Source organism: Trichosurus vulpecula, chromosome 4, assembly GCF_011100635.1.
Source record: "Trichosurus vulpecula isolate mTriVul1 chromosome 4, mTriVul1.pri, whole genome shotgun sequence".
In the NCBI taxonomy this organism is placed as follows: domain Eukaryota; kingdom Metazoa; phylum Chordata; class Mammalia; order Diprotodontia; family Phalangeridae; genus Trichosurus; species Trichosurus vulpecula.
This window is the reverse complement of record NC_050576.1, coordinates 104,481,562-104,501,226: the sequence shown is the minus strand read 5'-3', so window position 1 is coordinate 104,501,226 and position 19,665 is coordinate 104,481,562. Positions and strand designations below refer to the sequence as shown.

At 43.4% G+C, this 19,665-nt stretch overlaps 1 protein-coding gene across 1 annotated transcript in view; it reads right to left on the bottom strand.

Annotated features, from left to right (window-relative positions):
* Window positions 1–8,137: 8,137 nt before the first annotated feature.
* Window positions 8,138–19,665, bottom strand: part of LOC118846047 (proline and arginine rich end leucine rich repeat protein) — a 30,346-nt gene continuing 18,818 nt past the window's right edge. The window contains exon 3 of the mRNA XM_036754211.1: window positions 8,138–14,694. Coding sequence (XP_036610106.1) covers window positions 14,519–14,694 — 176 coding nt within the window. The 3' untranslated portion in view covers window positions 8,138–14,518. The remainder of the gene's footprint in view (window positions 14,695–19,665) is intronic.

The window sequence follows — 19,665 nt, the reverse complement described above, 5'->3', positions numbered from 1 at the left end:
GTCTCATCTGCTCCTTTTCTTGCTTTAACAGCTCAAGTTCTATCTCTTTTGTTCAGTTGTTTTTTTCAGTCGTGTCTGACTCTTCCTGACCCTATTACGGGTTTTCCTGTCAGAGATACTGGAGTGATTTACCATTTCTTTCTCCGACTCATTATACAGATGAGGAAACTGAGGCAAACAGGGTTAAGTGACTTACCCAGGGTCACACAGCTAGTAAGTGTCTGAGGCTAGATTTGAACTCAATAAGGTGAGTGTTCCTGATTCCAGGCCCAACGTTCTATCCACTGCACCATATTTACTGCCTCGAAAATTCACTTATGCTTGGACTGGGAATCAAACCCAGACCTTCTGCATGGCAGATGAGAAGTCTATCACTGAACCATCCATACAAGACATTAAACTCTATCTCCTATGTGAAGCATTTTCGGATTCCCAGTTAGCGTCCTCTCTTATCTCAAATTGTCTTCTATTTAATCATCTGTTTGCATGTTATATGCCCCAATAGAATATATGTTCCTTGAGGGCCGGAATGATTTCACTTTTTGTATTGTATCTCCAGTGCCTAATTGAGTTTGTGGCACATAGTAAGCCTTAAAACGTGTTTGCCAAATTTGAATTTGTTGAATCGTCATGCCCACCTCCCTCCACTCCCAGAGGTGTACTTCCGCACCTAGTAGAAGAGTAAATGTCTCTCATAAATAAACATACAGAGTCACTCTCACTAAACAGTGTATATTCTTACTTGTAACAGTCATAGATGCTGAGAATCTGTAAGTCAGGAGGGGTAGTAGAGGTCAGTTACCTCAATCTTATTCTAGGTTGAAATTCTCTCCAGGCACGTATTCACTTTATCCACTCAAATCCCTGCAGTCACACTCACATCCACCCACACACCCCCAAGCATACCAATACTTGTTCTCCCTCCACCCAAAAACACAGACATGCATGCAGAGGATATTCTCATTAATTGTGAAAGAGATTTAGAGAAAATTCATAATTAATTATGCCAATCAGAGGAAGAAAGGAGGGAAGGAAGGAAGGAAGGAAGGAAGGAAAGAAAGAAGGAAGGAAGGAAGGAATGGAGGAAGGAACGAAGGGAGGGAGGGAGGAAGAGAGGAAAGGAGGGAGGAAGGAAGAAAGGAAGGATAAAAAGCATTTATTAAACACTTACTATGTGCTAAAGATACAAACACAAGCAAATGAAAGACAGTGCCTGCCCTGAGGAAGCTTGCATTCTTATGGAGGCAACCAATCAATAAACATTTTTAAGCACTTACTATGTTCTAGGCACTGTGCTAAGCACTAGGGATGTAAAAAGAGGCAAAAACCAGAGGTTTTAGGATTTTTCAAACCTCTTAGAAATGGAGAATGCTAGTTACAGAAGAAAAAAACCCTCACCATAAGAAGGAGGCTTTTTAAAGAAAAAGACATAAGCTTTCAATATGGGAATCCCCCTTTCTGCATACCTGGGAGTATGTATATATCTAAACACGTATCTCATTGTGTTTTAGAGTTGTAGGAGACCATAAATATATACTGCTCAAATGTAGGCAGACCTACACTGTATATAGTATATACTGTGTGTGTGTGTATACTGTAAATATCTACCACTATGCAATGTAGATATGTACATCATAAATACACATATGCACATCACATGTGTACATAGGTACACACAGACTATAAATGAACAATACCACATATATGTTGCCATATATAGTCAATCAGGCAAAATGTATTTATTAAATGCTTACTATATGTATATAGATACAATAAATAAACTCAGAGATTGGGTTTCTGTGTATCTGTATCTATATGTGTGTGTTGGTATGTCAAATATCTTTATTATTCATAGGTGGCCATGTAATTGGGTAGGGATACAAATATTAGAGTATGACTGTATACTAGGGTGACTCACATACATTGTACATATATGTTATGCATCCTTCTATGGGTTGAATATCTATGTACACCTGGGGACACTGTCATACCTGCTGTAGTCCATACAAACCAGTCCACCAAAAAAGTCAGCAAAGAGAAAACACAAATTTGGTCCCTTTACTACTGGCCTTCCTGGGTCAGCTCCATACAACAGTAAGAAGGCTTCCTTCCCTTGCCTCTTCCCATCCCCTCCTTTCCCAGCCTAAGTTCAAATGACCTTAAGAAAACCTCTAGACAGAATATGAGATCCATCATGTAACATCTACCCAAGTGTCAATAATCTTAAAAAAGCTTTTGCAGTCTTACTCAATTCCCCTTCTTAAGACAAGCTCTTTCCCCTTTCAAACCCAAACCGGAGACCCCCAAACCCCGAAAGAGCTCAACCTACCTGCCCTGGCTTTTCTGCCCTGGACCAGAGCCCCACAGCTTCTACAGAGCTGATGGATTAGGATATAAAGGTTGACTGGGTGTGTGATTTGGGGCTGTACAGAGAAACCAGGGGAGGAGGGGTCGAAGGCCCAGCCAGAAGTGTGGCCAATCAGAATTTTCATCACTACCACTAGCCTATCAAGTCCTCCTTGCCAGCCATTTCCACCCATCCACCCAGTTACCATGGGGTCTCCCATTCATTCCTTTGCTTAACCGGAGAGAATTATCCTCTCTGTCTCTGTCTTGTGTGTCTCTGTGCCTCTTAGACTCTCTGTCTGTCTGTCTCTGTTCATCTTTTAGCCTTCAAATGGGGCAACCAGTTTGAGAGAGCAGCCCTCAGGACAGGTTTTGTCTGAGATTGGGAGGATCCCACATCATCATAGAACTAGAGTCAGGTGGTCCTGGGAGTCTAAGTTTCAAGCTTCCCACTTTCTCTGCTGCTTTCCTCTAGAAAACATTCAATCCTTGGGTTTCCTCCCAGCCTGGAAATTTCAAGGCTGCTCCATCACGTTTCCTAAGGCTAATTAAGCTGTAAGGTACTATATAAATGTAGTAAGCAACTATCACTGAAAAGTGCAGGGAGCCTGGCCTCCCCTAAACTAGAAACTCTGCAGAACGAGACTCTAACTCTAGGAGTCCACACAGCCCCCGAGGATAGGATGAAGGGTCTAGGATTATGCATAGAAGAGAATGGTACAGAGGCAATCCCGAAGCAGAGAGTGAATGACCATTTTTTCATTTTCACTAAAGGCAGAATGAGACAGAATAGCTTGTAATGGCAGCATGGAGAATTCATGTTAGATACTAAGAAACACTTCCTGATGGGATAAGCTTGGACATGCTACAGGGAGTTTCTGAAGGAGGTCATGCAGCTTCTCTTCCTGAAAATCTGCATGGGGAGAGATTTCGCTTGATCCATGTTCCCCTTCTCTTTCCTTCCCTCCACAGTTGCCCTGTACCAGCTACTTGCCATCCATTCACATAGAGCTGAAATTATCTCCAAGGTCTCACAAGCCTATACAAAGTACTTTGGTATTTTTAAATGGCCTTCTCTACCAGTTTACAACCATTTTCTGGCTCTTCCTGGGAGCTTATTATAAAATTTCTGAGCTGGAAGGCATCTCAAGGATCCTCCAGCTCAGATGCCTCATTTTCTGGATGGGGCTATCAAAGCAGAGAGATGGAGGGACTTGTCCAAGGTCATCTAACTAGCTAAGCAGTGATAGAATGGGAGCTAGCACCTGAGGCCCCAGGCTGAGGAGTTTCCCACAACTCTCCATTGTCTCTCAGAACGTTGAACCTGGGTGGCTGAGAACCCTCTAAACAGATAGTCTGTCAACTCGTTTATGGGCACCAGCTGGTGTGGGAGGGCACTTGGCCTAGAACCTGAACCTGGTAATCAGGGTAGTATGATTCCCTTCTGCCTTTGGAGCTTTCAGCTGGGAGGGACTGGCCATCATGGACTCTCCTCAAGCTGAGGAGAGGACATGGAGGCAGAAGGAGGGACCTGTAGCAGCAGATGGCTGTGCTGGCAGCCATCTTCTCCCCCAATGCTCTTTTTAGTAGCAGACTGCCCATCCTCCTCTCTTCTCAACATCTCTCTCTGTGTCTCTCTCAATCTCTCTCTCTCTGTCTCTCTGTCTCTCTCTCTCTGTCTCTCTCTCTCTCTCTGTGTCTGTCTGTCTCTCTGTCTCTGTCTATCCCTCTGTCTCTGTCTCCACCATCTCTCTTTCTGTCACACACACACACACACACACACACACACACACACACTTTTCTCAGTGACACATACCTGCCCACACTCCCCTCTCTCTCTCTCTCTCACACACACACACACACACACACACACACACACACACACACATGTCACTGTGCCCCTGCCCTCTTAATAGCTCTCTCCCACACACTCAAATGAAGACACAAATTTGCTGCCACACTCACACACAGAACCACTCACACAGGCAAACTCCCACACCCTTCTTGCAATTATCTACAGTCTGACAAAATCTTATGCTGTCTCTAACCTACACACACACACACACACACACACACACACACACACACACACACACGCACACACACGCACACACGCACGCACACACGCACACACGCACACACGCACACACGCACACGCACACGGACGCGCGCGCACGCACGCACGCATGCACACACACACTCACTCTGCGCCCACCAATATACACCCTAAAAATCAATCACTCTCTCTGACTTGCATACATTTGTGGGAGGTGGGGAGGGCTATATGTGTGTATGGTGGAGGAGAAACATATATATGTAATGACATGTGCATGTGTGAGAAACATCTGACCTTACCCTAGGAAGCACTGGCCTCACTGAGCATGAGGGCCATGGGGCAAGGGGTGGAAAGGGCAGGTTCAAACTTAGAGCTCTCATTAGGAGGGATAGGATCCAAGATGATGGACCAGAGGTGGCAGCCTGGAAAGAAGTCTGGCTAGCCGCTCCTGTCAGGTGCCCCTCTGAAATGGCTGTCCTCTGTGCTTGGCCTGCTCTCTCTCCTCTTTCCATCTCCTGCTGCCCTGATCCTAATTCCTTCAGGTGCCAGCTAAAATCCCACCTTCTACAAAGAGCCTTTCCTTGTCCCCATTCATGGTAGTGCCTTCTTTCTGAGATTACTTCCAACTTCTCCTATATGTGCCTTGCTTATACATAGTTGTTTTCATTTGTCTCCCTCATTAGAGTCTGATGGGAGCTCCTTGAGGGCAGGGATGACTTTTATCCTTCTTTGTACATCCAGTGCTTAGCACAACACTTGGCAAATAGTAGGAGCTTAATAAATGCTTGTTGATTTAACTTAACTTGAAATGGGGATAGGGAGAAATGTGCAGGATCCTTCCTGCCCTTTGTACATAAGGGAGGCAGTTTCTGCTATTGACAGAGAGACTGTGGCATGTACTTGGGCAGGGAGTAGTGGTGAGAGAAGATGACCAGACAGGTGTTTTGGTCTAAGCCCAGAATTCTCCTGGTTTTCCTCCTACAGAAGCTGCACAGCTAGCCTGCTTCATGTCTCTAGTAGAACCAAAGTCTTCTACCTCTAGAAGGGCCCCTTCCATTGACCAGAGCATGCCAGCCATGCTAACCTTTTCTGAACCTTGAGAACTCTTGTAATCCACACCAAGCAATATGGATAACATATCACTGGTTTTGTTCATTGATTTTTGTTTTCGGTTGTGTCCTTCTTTGTGAAGAAATGACCCTATACAGGAAGGGGACAGGCTCTTAAAACTGTGATCCAGATCAGCCCTACCCAGGATTTTCCTCTTTTTTTCCACTTCTTGTTCACTTACAATAACGTTGAACTTTGAGATTTTTTTTGAGGCTTTGAGACTCCTTCGGCAATCTACTGGTGCCACTGGCCCTTTCCTGACTTCCCACTAGTTCCTTCCTTCCTTCCTTCCTTCCTTCCTTCCTTCCTTCCTTCCTTCCTTCCTTTCTTTCTTCCTTCCTTTCTTCCTTCCTTCCTCTAAGCACACATGAAATCAAGGTTAGGCCTTTCAAAAGGGCTTTTCTAGCAACTAACTTGAACTTGGAGTCAGAGTAGTAGGCAATCAATCAACTAGCATTTATTAAGCACCTACTATGTGCCAGGCACTGTGTTAAGTACCGGGGATACAAAGAAAGGCAAAACAGACAAATGAAAAACCAAATGAACAAAAAACTAATCCCTGCTCTCAAGGATCTCACAATGGGAGAGACAGCATGGAAACAACCATGGACAAGTATAGCATGAACTGGGGCAAGTCTCAGAAGGAAGGCACCAAGATTAAGGAGGACTGGGCAAAGAAGATCCTAAACCAGTAGATATGGGATCGAATCCAGGCCCTGTATCAAGAGGTCATTTGGACATTTATCCAGTGGTCTTTGGTGTAGGTACCTTTAGGAAAATAATTTCAACTCTCTAGGTCTCAGCTTCCTCTTCTATAAAATGGGGGTATTAAATTGGATCTCTGAGGTCTCTTCCCACTCTGAATCCATCGACTTCAGGATACTGGTAGGCACTGGTATCACATTCATTAATCTATGATTAGGATTTTGCCACATCATAGGATTTGGAGCTGGGAGGACCCTTCTAATCAAAAATTGGAGGTAATCAAAGAGGGGAAAGTTCTAGTATTAAGGGGAATTAGGAAAGGTGGGATTTGAGTTGAATCTCAAAGGAAGCCAGGAGGGAGAGGAAAGGAGGGAGGGCATTCCAGTGAAAATTCACAGAGCTGGGAGATGCAGCATCTTGTTGAAGGAATAGAAAAAGAGGCCAGTGTCATTGGATTTGCAAAGGATGTGTAAAAGGAGTAAGGTCTACAAGCAGTGGAGAAGTAAGAAGGCATCAGGTTGTGAAGGGCTTTAAAAGCCAAATAGGATTTTATATTTGATCCTGGAGGTAATAGAGAGCCACTGGAGTTTATTGAATGGCAGGGTTTGGGGGAGATAACATGGGCAGATCTGCACTTTGGGAAGACCACTTTGAAAACTGGATGGAGGATGAACTGAAGTGGGGAGAGGCTTGAGTTAGATAAAGTCACCAGCAGGCTATTGCAATAGTCCAGGTGTGATGTGATGAAGACCTGCACCAGGGTGGTGGCAATGCCCAAGGAGGGAAGAGGGTGTATACAAGAGATGTTCTGCAGGTAGAATCAGGACTTGGAGACAGATTGGAGATAGGGTTGTGAGAGGGCAAGGATCTCACCTAGATCGTGAGCTTGGGGGACTGGGATGATGATAGTGCCCTCAACAGCAGTAGGGGATTTAAGAGAAGAAGTTTTGGAGAAGGCACTTAACAAACATTGACCAACATAATGTGATGGAAGAGTGCCAGACTTGGAGTTGGGAAATCTGGGTTCAAATCTCACCTCTGATGTTTACTACTTGAGAAACCCTGGACAAGACCCAGTTTCCTCTTCTATAAAACAGATATAAATTGGCTCCTAATGTTCCATTGACAGCCCATCCATTTAATAACCTGTTTTATAATTTCATGGGATTGTGGGGATAGTGCTTTGTAAACTTGAAAACACTGTAGAAATGGTTATTGATTGGGAGAATCTGAAATATTGGGCTGAAAAGGCAGCAAGAGGGATTCAGGTAAGACATGATGGAGAACTGTCTCTAAACATTGCATGTTTGGGGACCAGTGACCAAGAAAAGGACATAGAATGACAGAGTGACAGCAGATAAGAATGCTGGCCTTGGAATTGGGAAGACGGCATTCAAATCCTACTTCCAACATTTATTGACTGTGTGACTATGGCAACTCTCTCAGCCTCCTATTACAGATTGCTGGGAGTCTCAAAGGAGAGTATATATAAAATATTTTGAAAGCCTGAAGATATAATACAAAATGTCACAGGATCATAGATATAGGGCTGGAGAGGGCTTTGAGGGGTGATCTAGTTTGATTCCCTTTTTTCACAGATGAGGGAACTGATGCCCTAAGAAGTTAAGTGACTTGTCCAAGGTCACACAGATTGTAATGGAAGAGCCAGAATTTGAACTCAAGTCCTTTGGCCCCAAATTGAGCAGACTTTCTTCTATACCATGGCAAGTGGGGAAAAAAAGAGCAGACCCAGGAGTCCTGTCAGTTGTCACTGCCTTACTCCTATGACTTCCTTAAGTCTGGGATCTTTGCACCTGTTGTCTCCTTGGGAGAGATGAGAGGCAGCAGTAGCAACAGGATAAGATCAGGGAGCAGGGAGTAAATCTGATGATTTACCAACACCAACAAAATCAGGCAGGATTCCTTTCATACAGTTTTATTTCCACTCATATGGAAAATATGAGAAGGGAAAAAAGCTCCACAAAGTTAACATGATCAAGAGTGGATACACGTACAATGGATAAGTACATGCACATGTTATATTTGTATACATACAGCATAGAGGCTTTTGTCTACAAAGATGTGGAGGTGAAAGGCATCTGAGAGAAAGCAATAGATGTGATTGGCTCTAAAGTAAGCTTATCTTTGAGGCTGTCCAGCTTGCTACTGCCATTGGGAACAAGGGCACAAATTGAGGAGGAAGAGGAGGAGGAGTAAAAAGAGGAGGAGAAAGAGTATAGTGCCATGAGGCTTATGTTTATGCTCAAATCAATCAGCTCTGATTTGTATGGGACATGTAGAGATCCCTCCTTCCCTCCTCCTGGGGACCACAAGAGTAGTGCTTACCTGACCACCAAGTGAGAGGGACAGAGGTTAAAAGTCATGTGTAAGGGAAGGGCCTTGATCTAGCCATAGAAGCATGGCTGCTTATATCCACAGTAATGTGCTCACTTTAAACAGGAATCTTAGAGGAACTAATTGGAACCAAAAGAGTAAATTACTTAATCTACTAATTAATTTAATCTACTAATTAATTAATAGCCAGGGGAAGAGGTCTTATGTAAAATGGCATCTGGATTCACCAAAGAGGACAGGAGATGGAGATAAAATGAAGAGAAGAAAAGAAGAGAGATACATTAGAAACCTCTGGAAGGCAGGGATTAAGTTTTGAGAATTGTCTTTAACTACCCTTAGGGTTTAGTTCAGTGTCACAAATATAGTGGCTGCTCTTTATGATAAATAGTTATTGATTAAAGCTTATAGACTATTCACAATATTAACTTCCACTTGTTTTGTGTGTGTGTGTGTGTGATAGGTGTGTTCTATATGCACAACTCAATATTGACATGTTCTCTTCCTCTGTGGTCTATCCCCATCACATTTGGAGCTTCACAGTACAGAGTCACAGCCTCTCCTTCATAATCCTTCCCCTCCTCTACCTCCACTCATCTCCACTCTGGTGTCTAAGGTAGGGCTCTGTTGGAAGACAGAGCTGAGGGTCAAAATGAGTGTCACCCGGACAGACTATGGAATGATGGCAAAAGAGAACAGGGCAGGGACATCACTGGGAAACACTTTCAATAAGTTATATGGAGAGGAGCCTGATGCTGAAAGCCTGTAGCTCCCATTACCGTATGACTAGACATCCAATCTGTACTACCTCCTGACTGGGATGAGAAGCAGTGAGAACCAGGTGCTGGGATACACTCACTTCACTATAAGTTCAATCCACAAGCATTTATTAACTACCTACTATCTGCAGGGTTGAGTATATGGCCAGAAAGCATGAAAGCAGGGTGGATTCATAAGCATGGTTCTTTGATCCCACTTTGGTTAAATCCCTGTGGTATCAAGCCCAGTTAAAGGAATTGGGGATGTCCTGTGTTGCTAGGAAGGAGAGCAGAGGTGCAGCTCACAAATACTGTTATAGAAGTTTGCCCTCCTATCCTGAAAAAAGGTGGGTTGCCCACACCAAAGGCTACCAAGAAAATGTCTAAAAATGGCAAGAGGGGGTGGGGAGGATGGGATGTGTGTAACAATAATGAGTACTGGAGAACTAGTTTCTAATTCTAGTTCTGTCACCAACTACCACTGGCAGGGCATTTAGTCTCTTAGTTTCCCCAATGACAAAATGAGGGAAATGGACAAGGTGACCGTTAAGGCCCCATGCAGTTTTAATATTATATATGGTTCTAGAATTTTCAATCCCCATGATCCTAAATCATAGATCTAACCAAAGGAATATTTAAAACCCAGAGCCAAAGTAGATTCTAGAATGGGTAAATATTAGCACTAGAAATCATTTAGTCCAACCTTACCATTTTCCAGACAAGACAATACACTTTCTTTGCACAGTTATAGCATAGAGTATTTACATTTCTTGTGTGTGTGATTGTCATTAATAGTCTTAGAAGAGTCATGGAGAATAGGAGAAGTGCTATGACTGGCGATGATTAAATGTGCCAGTTTTCACAAAGGAGGGGGAAAAGGTTGGTATCGAAAACCATAGACCAGTAAGTGCAGTGTCCAAGGCCTGGCAAAAGTATATCTCAGGGTATTGAATGTATAGGTTTGTCAGCTGAACCAGGTTTGGATTCACTAAGGACAAATCATGTCATTCTCGTTTTTTGACAGGGTTACTAACTAGCCTGGTAGATCAGGAGATCCTCATGACAGCATATCTGGATTGCATCAACGCATTTGACAAAGGTTCTAATGATATCCTCGTAGACAAGACTGAGAAATATGTGGGCTCACTAAAGAACATGTAAGTGAATTTATAACTGACTCAAAGACCAGACCTAAAGAGTGTTGACTAATGGATTGATGTCAACATGGGAAGAAATCTTTTAAGTGGCTTGCTAGAAGGATCTGTCCTTGATGCTGTTTGGTTCAACAAATTTACAAGGAAAAAGGCATAGATGGGATACTTACCAAATTTGCTGAGGATATGAACAGGGAGGGAAAGCAAATGCATTGTGTTTTTAAAAGCAGAGACAAAGAGACCTCAAGAGACTGTGATAATAGATCAAATCTAACATGAAATTTAATAGAGAAAAATAGAAAGTGTTCCATTTTGGTACAAAATGGGCTAGACATGACTATGTAGCAGCTCATGTGAAGATTTGGAGATTTAGTGAATGGCAATGAGAGTCAATGATGTAATATGCTAGCCCAAAAAATGAAATGGGACATTGGACTGCATCAAGAAAGGCATTATGTCCAGAAGAAGGGAAGTGATGGCCCTTATGCTACTCTTTTCTTCATCAGATCTCACTAGAAACAATAGGTTCAGTTTTGGATGATGAATTTGAGGAGGCACACTGACAAACTATAATGTGTCCAGAGAGGGGTATCCAGGAGGGTAGAAAGACTCAAAATGAAATCATATGAGGAAAGGTTGAAGGAAGTAGGGACGCTTAGACAGAAGAAGAGAATTCAGGGGTGGGGGAAGAGAATGGCAACTATTTTCAAATGTTTGAAGGACCTTGTATGTAAGAGGGATTGGACTTCTTCTGCTTGGTCCTAGAGGGCAGAACTAGGATCCCATGAATATCACAAGGAGGCAGAACAGCTCAAGAAAAGGAGGAATTTTTAGGCAATTATAGCAATCTGAAAAGACAATGGGTACTCAGTTTTTTGTTGACAGATGTATTCAAGCAAAGGACAGATGAACATGAGATCCTAAAGAGGGGATTCACCTTTCCATAAGGGTACCACCACAATCAAGAAGACAGGGAAGTTGAGGTGTAGGACAAGGAAGTCAGTAGCTCCTGCAAATAGTCCTAATTAGCCTCTTTTCCACTTTGAGACTGCCTGCAGGACTAGTTTTCCTAAAATGAATAGCCTTAGTACTATGTCTACAAAATGAATATCTGCACAGTAGGCTTAGTTGATAGGAGGGAGAGGATGAGAGTTAGATGAGATCTCAGTGGAAGAATAGTATGGCTTGAAGATAAAGGGTTGATCTGGTGTTTCCTGGATAGTTTCCCATATGTTTGTGATTCATTGCTTCATGAAATGAACCAGGATGTTCTTCAAGCTGCTTAAGGATGAAGTTGAGAGATAATGATTCTTTTATGAGATCAATGACAGATGCATTGTTAACAATACCTTCTTGAGGTGCTCCTGCATCAGAGCTTATGGAATCTTGACACAGTGGTTGGACTGGAGGACCTTTCAGATCCTCTTCAACTCATGGATTGCATTAGAAACAAAGTCTGGAGAGTTAAAATGACTTACTTAAGGAATTTGGAATGGTAATTCTGCCACAGGCATTACCTATGAGAGCTTTCAGTGGAAAGAAAGTCTCTGAGGAGATTAAAAATGCAATCTTCCCCTTATCAAATAGAGGAGAAAGAATGGTAAAAGAAATAACTCTGAGTGAGTAATGCCATAGATAAGAGAAGAAGAGAAAGCTGATGGTGTTTGGTTTTGGGAGGTTAAAAATATTCTAGAACTTAAATGATTTCTCAAAGTGTGCATGAAACACCATTGACAGGGGGAGTTCAGGAGATGGTGGTAGTGGGAAGATGGAGAAAAGGAGGGAGACACACACAGAATAACCTAAGCCCACTTGGAGTAATGTGACAAAGGGGAAAACAGCTTTGTACTAAAAGAGGTGGAGCAAGACCATCTAACAAAAAAACCTAGGAGAGATAGTAACAACCAGGAGAGAAGTATCTTTTCCAAAGGAAGGAAGACTGAGGTGCTCTTGTCAGTACCCTAGGTATACCTTGGAGACCAGCCAAGGCCTTTAATCTGGGGGCCAGACAAGAAGAAAGGAAAGAAAGTGGGAGGGAGAGGCCCATAGAGTGGAACATGCTTATTAGGCAAGGGAAGAGGGAATAAATTATTGAGAAGGGGAATGGAAGCTTAGGGCCTATCCCATTGAAAAATCAGTCATGAAAGGGGAAAGATAAGATTTTTAATTAGTTTCCTCTAGGTCCCAACTGAATTTTTATAATGGGTTCTCAAAATAGATCCTTAAACAGATTGAAAAAATGGACCCCAAACTGGAGCTCTCAGATCCCCAGCTGGTGTTACAAGATCAGTGCTAGTAAAACAGAACCTATTCTGACAAGATATCTCTGACCTTGAAGCCTCTGCCAGAACTTGACTCTCATGCTAGGCATCATTTCTCTGTGATCACCTCTGACCGCTTGTCACAATCACAAGCAGGAAGAGCCAATGCTCAAAGATGCCCATGGCCTTCCATGATGTGGATATGGTGGGAGGCTGTGATACATATCTTCTTTTGTCACTTTGAAGTCAGAACCTAGTCCCAGGCCAAGACCCTTAAAAAAAAAAAGAAATCACCAGCATTTATACTAACTGACCATGACAAAGAACAAGAGACCAAAAGTACTGTCAAAGAATGGAGCTCACAGCACTGACCTCCACTGACCACTAGGTGTCACTAATGTGTCTCATCTTAGACATGGAGGTTCATTTCCACATGATGGAAGAGGCTTCTGGGAGGTATCCAGTTGTCCTTCCCCTTCTCCTTACTTTCTCTGCTACACTCTGAGTAGTAGAAATATTGGGTAGGTGGTGGCAGTCTCCAGCTGTTAATTTGGCTAATTCACGGCCACATAGACAGATACCAGATGATGAAGCTGGCATTGGTGAATGACCAAGCCCAATAATGTGAGAATTGGGTGCTTTGAAGGCATTTGATGTCTCACTGTGGGTGGTCAAAGGAGATTTGGAGGCACTGCTCTTCCACAAATTCCATTTCTATTCCTGTGTTCTGCCTCACCCAACCCTACCAACCCATTCCATATAGATACTTCATAATTCCCTCCTCCCACCTTCCCCTCTACTCATTGCTCTTTCTCTGCTCCTACACTTTCTCAACACAAGATGTGAGAGGATATACATATGGGAGGAGGGAGGAAGTTTCCAGACTATAGTTCTCAGAAAGTGCAAACAGATCCTCAGCTAACATCATCATGAGACTATCTATCCATTTCAAAAGCTAACAAGGAAGGATGAGGTTGCCTGAGACTAGCCCTTGCTAGAATACCAGATCTACTTCTTTCTAGAAGTTCTTGGCCATTCCTTGACACTCCTGTTAAACAAGAGGCTATTTCAATGGGGCAAATGTCTTCCCATTTTGGGCTTGATGCCGATGGGGAGTAGAAGAGGAAACAACTGTGGATATAAAAACCCTGCATAATCCTGGGAGAAGAAAGCAGTAGAAGAGATGATATGATACAGATTTCTTCTCTCTCCTGGGCTAGAAATACTAAATGGGCAGCTATAAAAGGTGTTATCTAGACCTGTTTGGGAAGACATATCTCCTTTCCTAGGTCAAGGTCTTCGAGACTTGTTTCAAAAGAGATGCCATAATCTAGATGCAATTTCATGGGCCAGACCATTATTGGGATGGTGAGGTGGGGATGAGAGTAAGTGAGGGTGGAAGAGAGTAAGAAAGAGGTTGGGTAAAGCACATATAATTTGACACTTCCAGGTGGATGAGGGGCTCCGAGAAAAGGAGACTGCTTCTGGCAAGAAGTTTGGGCTGGGTGCTTATATGTAGGAGAAACGGTGCTTTGAACCTGGTGGGTCAAGAATAAGTTCTTAGACTTCATAGTCCCATGTGAGGGAAGGGAAGTGCAATAAGGAATGTAGAACTGTCCTCCTCCTTTCCTTAGGGAACCCTACATGGGTGGAGAAAGGAAAAGCCCAGAGAAGGTAGAAAAGGTAATGGAGGTCAGGCAGTGGGGACATGCACCACCCCTGACTGAAAGGTGTTCAAGTCTCTTCAGAGAAGTTCAGTTGGCTTCAAGGTGGGAGTTAGATGATCACAGACTGCAGAAGCCGGAAACACATCATCAGGTCCAGTGGGATGGGTGGCTTCAGCTGGTTCCCATCAAGTCGTAGGTAGCGGAGGTGTGGCACATTTTCCAAGTCTGAGGAGAAGTCATGGAATGCAACCAGGTTGTTGGGGCAGATCTGGGTCCCATTGATTTCTGTGAAGAGAGAAAGAAAAAGGAGATGATAAGGCAAGGGAAGAAGATAGTAGACATGGGTTGGGACTGGGATGGGGAAGAAATTCCAGCATAGAAACAGCTGGAATCAGGATTTCTGGGTGACTTGAAGGTGGGGGGGGAGTCTGATGTTTCCTGGGTAGGTTTCCTTGTGGGTTTGTACTTGTGGTCCCTATTATTCATGTCCCTGATGAAGTGTCATGAATGTGCTGTATGCTGCCTGAGAGCTAAAGTTAGGAAATGATGATTCTGTATTACAGTTTTCTCTCTGCCCCTGGGTGGCCAGGAGAAATAGGCTAAGAATAACTACTCCTCCATATGCTGCAGGGTTCTGTACCCTGGTTCCCCTGGCACATATTTCTAACAGCCTGTGATGTCTGGTTTCCCTCCCTTACAAACCATTGAATGTCCACCTGCCTCCCAGCTCCCCTCTGCTTAACAAATCTGCACCTGCTCTAAGTCTGATCGGAAATGGTTGTGAATCTGGAGATACGGTCTCCTTTCACCATCCCGCCTTCTGGCCAGAGAATATTAGGGCTAGATGTCCTGAATGTAAACACCTTGCTGCTAGTGATGCATTTTCTTTATTTCACTGATTTAATCCAGAGTAGAGATAGCTAAATATAACGGGAAGAAAAGGTTCTAGTTCTGACCACCATTTGTTAGTAGGGTGATCTTGCCAAGTTACTTATCCTCTCTCAGCCTCAGTTTCTTTATCTATAAAATGGGAGTGCTAGACATTGCTAGATAGGGAAACCTGGCTCACCTTTTCACGAGATTTCAGTGACATTTAATCAAGCAACAAACATTTATTAAGAACCTGCTAAATATGAGTCTGTACCAGATGCCAAGGATACAAAGATAAAATTGAAACAGTCCATATCCTTAAGGTTTTTACATTTTTGTCAAGGGATCTAGGGAGATGGCATGTATAAAAATACTTTGAAAATCATACAGTGCCATACAAAAGGATACCGTTTTACAGCACTTGAACATTTATAAAGCACTTTCCTCACAACAACCTTATGAAGCATGTATTTTTATCTACTTTGTAAAGCAGAACACCAACGCTTAAAGAGGGTAATAATTGTCCACACTTTCATATCTATTAAAAGTCAGGATCTGGATTTGAATCCAGAGCTCTTGACTCCAATTCCAGGACTCTTTCCATTCACTATACCATCTTAAATATTATTGAGAATGTAGTTATTACATTGAGTGCAATCTGACAGAGTCTTGACCTCTGACACAAACACAGCCAAGAAAACAGGACCGTGCTTGGTAGGGATGGCTCCAGACACAACTGTCATTGACTTTGTCATCTTCACCCAGTGGTTGTTGTTCTCTCTGCTGAAGACCATAGAAAGTCTACAGCACAGTCTGGCACACAAGACTAGTGATACGTATCACACAGGGAAAGCCACCTAGATCAAGCAGATCCTCCCTGAGCCGTTCTGATCTATCTCCACCCCCACCCCCAAATCTCACTGGACTCTTTCTTTTCTTCCTTCCAACAGACATGATTTTGTAATGGATGAATAAAGGGGCAACTTAAATAGCAACCTTATTTCATCTCCTTATTTTATATATTATACTTATTTATATATAATATGTTTATCTCCTTATTTTCTATATTACCTATAGTCATCCTTAGGGTAAGAAAAAAGCTAGTGCTCATGTCAGAGCTATTAGCAGCAGCTGCTGTCTTCCTGTCCCCACATATCTGCTGCCCTTCCCTTCTGGTTGTAGTAACAGAGCTCACCTCTAAGGCCCATCCCCTTCTTATTCTCCTGTCTGAGGTGGGTAGGTTGCCTTCCCTACCATATAAGACAGTTGCCAGACCACTGCCTTAATCTCAGCTAGTTAGTTTGCATATGGTGTACCTAAGTATGCCCTTCTCTGGCAGTCTACCTCCTCTTTTTTGGCGGGGGGGTTGGAGGGGGCTGGTAATTTCTTGCTGGAAAAGCTGGTAATTCTAATGACCGGGCAGTGCTAAGGACAATTCAAATCATCCTCTTTGCCTGCTTTGTATCTTCAAGGTTCTGCTAACAGAAATGAATATCTTTTCTTTGGGTAGTCTCTACATTCAGGAATTGTTTTATTTCTGAATCCCTTCTTTCTTTCTAAGTACTAAAGACTTCTTGGTCCAACCTGCAGACAGGCAAGAGAATGTTGGTCCCCTCTTTCCTCCCTGGGAGCTTCCCTTAACTCTTGGAGTCATGTGGCACACTACCCTATGTAATTGGGTTCTTATCAATCTGGTAGAGTTCTGGGGATGAGATGCATACTGTCATTACAGTGAGCCCAGTCTAGGAGAGGTGCATTGCTGTGGTTTCTAGACTTAGGTGCTCTCAGGCCAGATGACAAGGGCATCACACTAAAAATATGAGTTATAATGGGCTTAGTAGAGTCACACCCAGAGGTACTGAAATCTCTGTTCCACTCATAAGACTAATCCCAATTCTTTCCTACTTTTCCTAGGATTCCCTTCTCTTGGTCCTAACCCTAGATCTGACAGCAATACAAAGTTAGGTGATCAGGGACATTGCCTCTGAAAGACAAGCCATGCTGACCTTGGTATCACTACTTCTGAGAAGCTTGGCACTGATGGCTGACCCTCAGCTACATGGGTTCAGGATTTTCTTGCTTGTTCGTCCATAGCTCCTTCTGCCTACTCCCATCAATTCAGAGCTTGCTTCCTCTTCCATTCATTCACCTGCATGAGCATCATGCCCGTGCATCAGACCCATCAGGCTATCTGAAATGGGGTGCCTTGACAATTAGTTTTAGAGATCTCCATATAACTCCTTCTAAAGAGCTCTCTCAGTATTTCTTTCGCTATCAACAACTATAACTCTGGGAGTCACGTACTGCCTCTAGTCACCAGTGAGACCTTTTATGGAAACTCCTCATAGAGAGAAGTTTATATCTTATCCTAGAGGCAATAAGTGGCCACTTAAGCTTTCTAATCATGGCAGTGACATGGTGAGATCTGTGCTTTAGGAGTATTAATTTTGTAGCTCTGTGGAGGATGGATTAGAAGGGGAGAGACTGAAGCTAAGGAGATCAGTTAAGAGGCTATTTCAATAGTCCAGATGAGAGGGGATATAGTGCTGATTCCTAGGAATCATTGATGACATGGGTAACAGTCTTGGATCTCAGCATGTGCCTCACGATGAATCTGCAGCACCCTGCTTCTTATGAGGTTTTCCAAATGTAAAAAAGCATTAAAGAATTTCCCTATACAGAATGTACGCAAGTAAATATACTGCATTTGGAGGAGGAGGAGGAGAGGAGAGCAGTAATAACTATAGAGATGAGGAAAGTTCTTCGGTAGGGGTGGCACCTGAGCTGTGCAGTGGATAGAGGGCTGGGCTTGGAGTCAGGAAGACCTGAGTTCCAATTGACCTCAGACATTAGCTATGTGATCCTGGCCAGATCATTTAACCCTGCTTGCCTCAGTTTCCTCATCTGTAAAATGAGCTGGAGGGGGAAATGGCAAACCACTCCAGTATCTTTGCCAAGAAAACCCCAAATAAATTGGTGAAGAAAAGGACTGAACAACAGCAAAAAAGGGATTCTCTGTCCAAGGCAGTCTCACATAGCTGCCCCGTCAATACAACCTCTTCTAATTTCCCAATGATGAATATCACCACTGCCTGTTCTAAGGGAAGAACTTGGATTCAAGTCTATCAGATCTGATGACAATGCCCAAAGAAAGTCACTATCTCTGCCACATTGTACCAGGAATGTAGGTGGAGATACAATCATAGGCTTGGCTTCGATGGAGTCATTGCTGAAGGAAAGCTGGGAGTGTAACCTGTACAGGGTATGAACACAGACTATAATCCTATCAGCTACCACCTATCTGTTACAATTGTTCCCCAGAGCTTTGCATTGTTTAGTCCCCACTGAGACATGGGGGGTGGGGAGGAGGGAGGGAGAAGACTTCACGGAGTGCTTATGTTACTGCAAGGGTATTATGCCTTCTGATATGGGCACACTAGAGAGAAAAGACAAGGGGGGGATGGAATAAGCATCTATTAAGCACCTACTATGTGCCAGGCACTATGCTAAGAGCTTTATAAATATTATCTCATTTGGTCCTCACAGTAGCCCTGAGATAGGTGCTATTGTTATTATTATATTATATGATCATTATCTCCATTTTACAGATAAGGAAACTGAGGCAGACAAAGGTTAAGTGACTTGCCCAGAATCAGTTAGGAAGCATCTGAGACTGGATTTAAACTCAAGCATTCCTGACTCCAGGCGCAGCCCTCTATCCACTCTGCCACCCAGCTGCCACAAGACTAAGTAGATGCATCATGGATACTCCTATAGCTGACTTTATGACACAAGTAGTCATACAATCCCTTGGTGTTCTCTGGGCCTTGGACTTTGCACAACTTAGAGCATAATCCAGTGGATGGACTTCCTTGAGGGACACAACACAGAACACGAGGATAAACACATAAGGAAAACCATCTGGGAAAGAACAGACCCTAAGGTCCTCCCGGTTTGGCCAAGAGATTGTTTCATCTGCTCTCCTGGCTCCAATCCTCTTGGCTCTGGGATTGTAGCATAATGGGCCAGCTTGAACAGCAGTACCGAGACTCTTTCTGTCCTCGTTTTCACAAGCTGCCTCGAGACAGCCTCGGATTAGGAGAGGGTGTTGATGCCCTTGGCAGGACTGAGTCGTTACTTTCAATTCGGTTCAACAAGCATTAATGGAGCATCTACCATAGGGGAGGCACCGGGCTAGTTGTGCTGGGGGTGCAGAGACAGAAGCAAAATAGCCCCTGCTGTCAAGCTGCTTGCATTTCGCAGGGAGAAAAGCAACACGTGATGCAACAAGAAAGCAACACGTAATACAAAAGTATTATACAAAATGGATGGAAAGTCAATACAATGCATTGGGGAGGGGGCAGAGAGTACCAATAACTAGGGAGA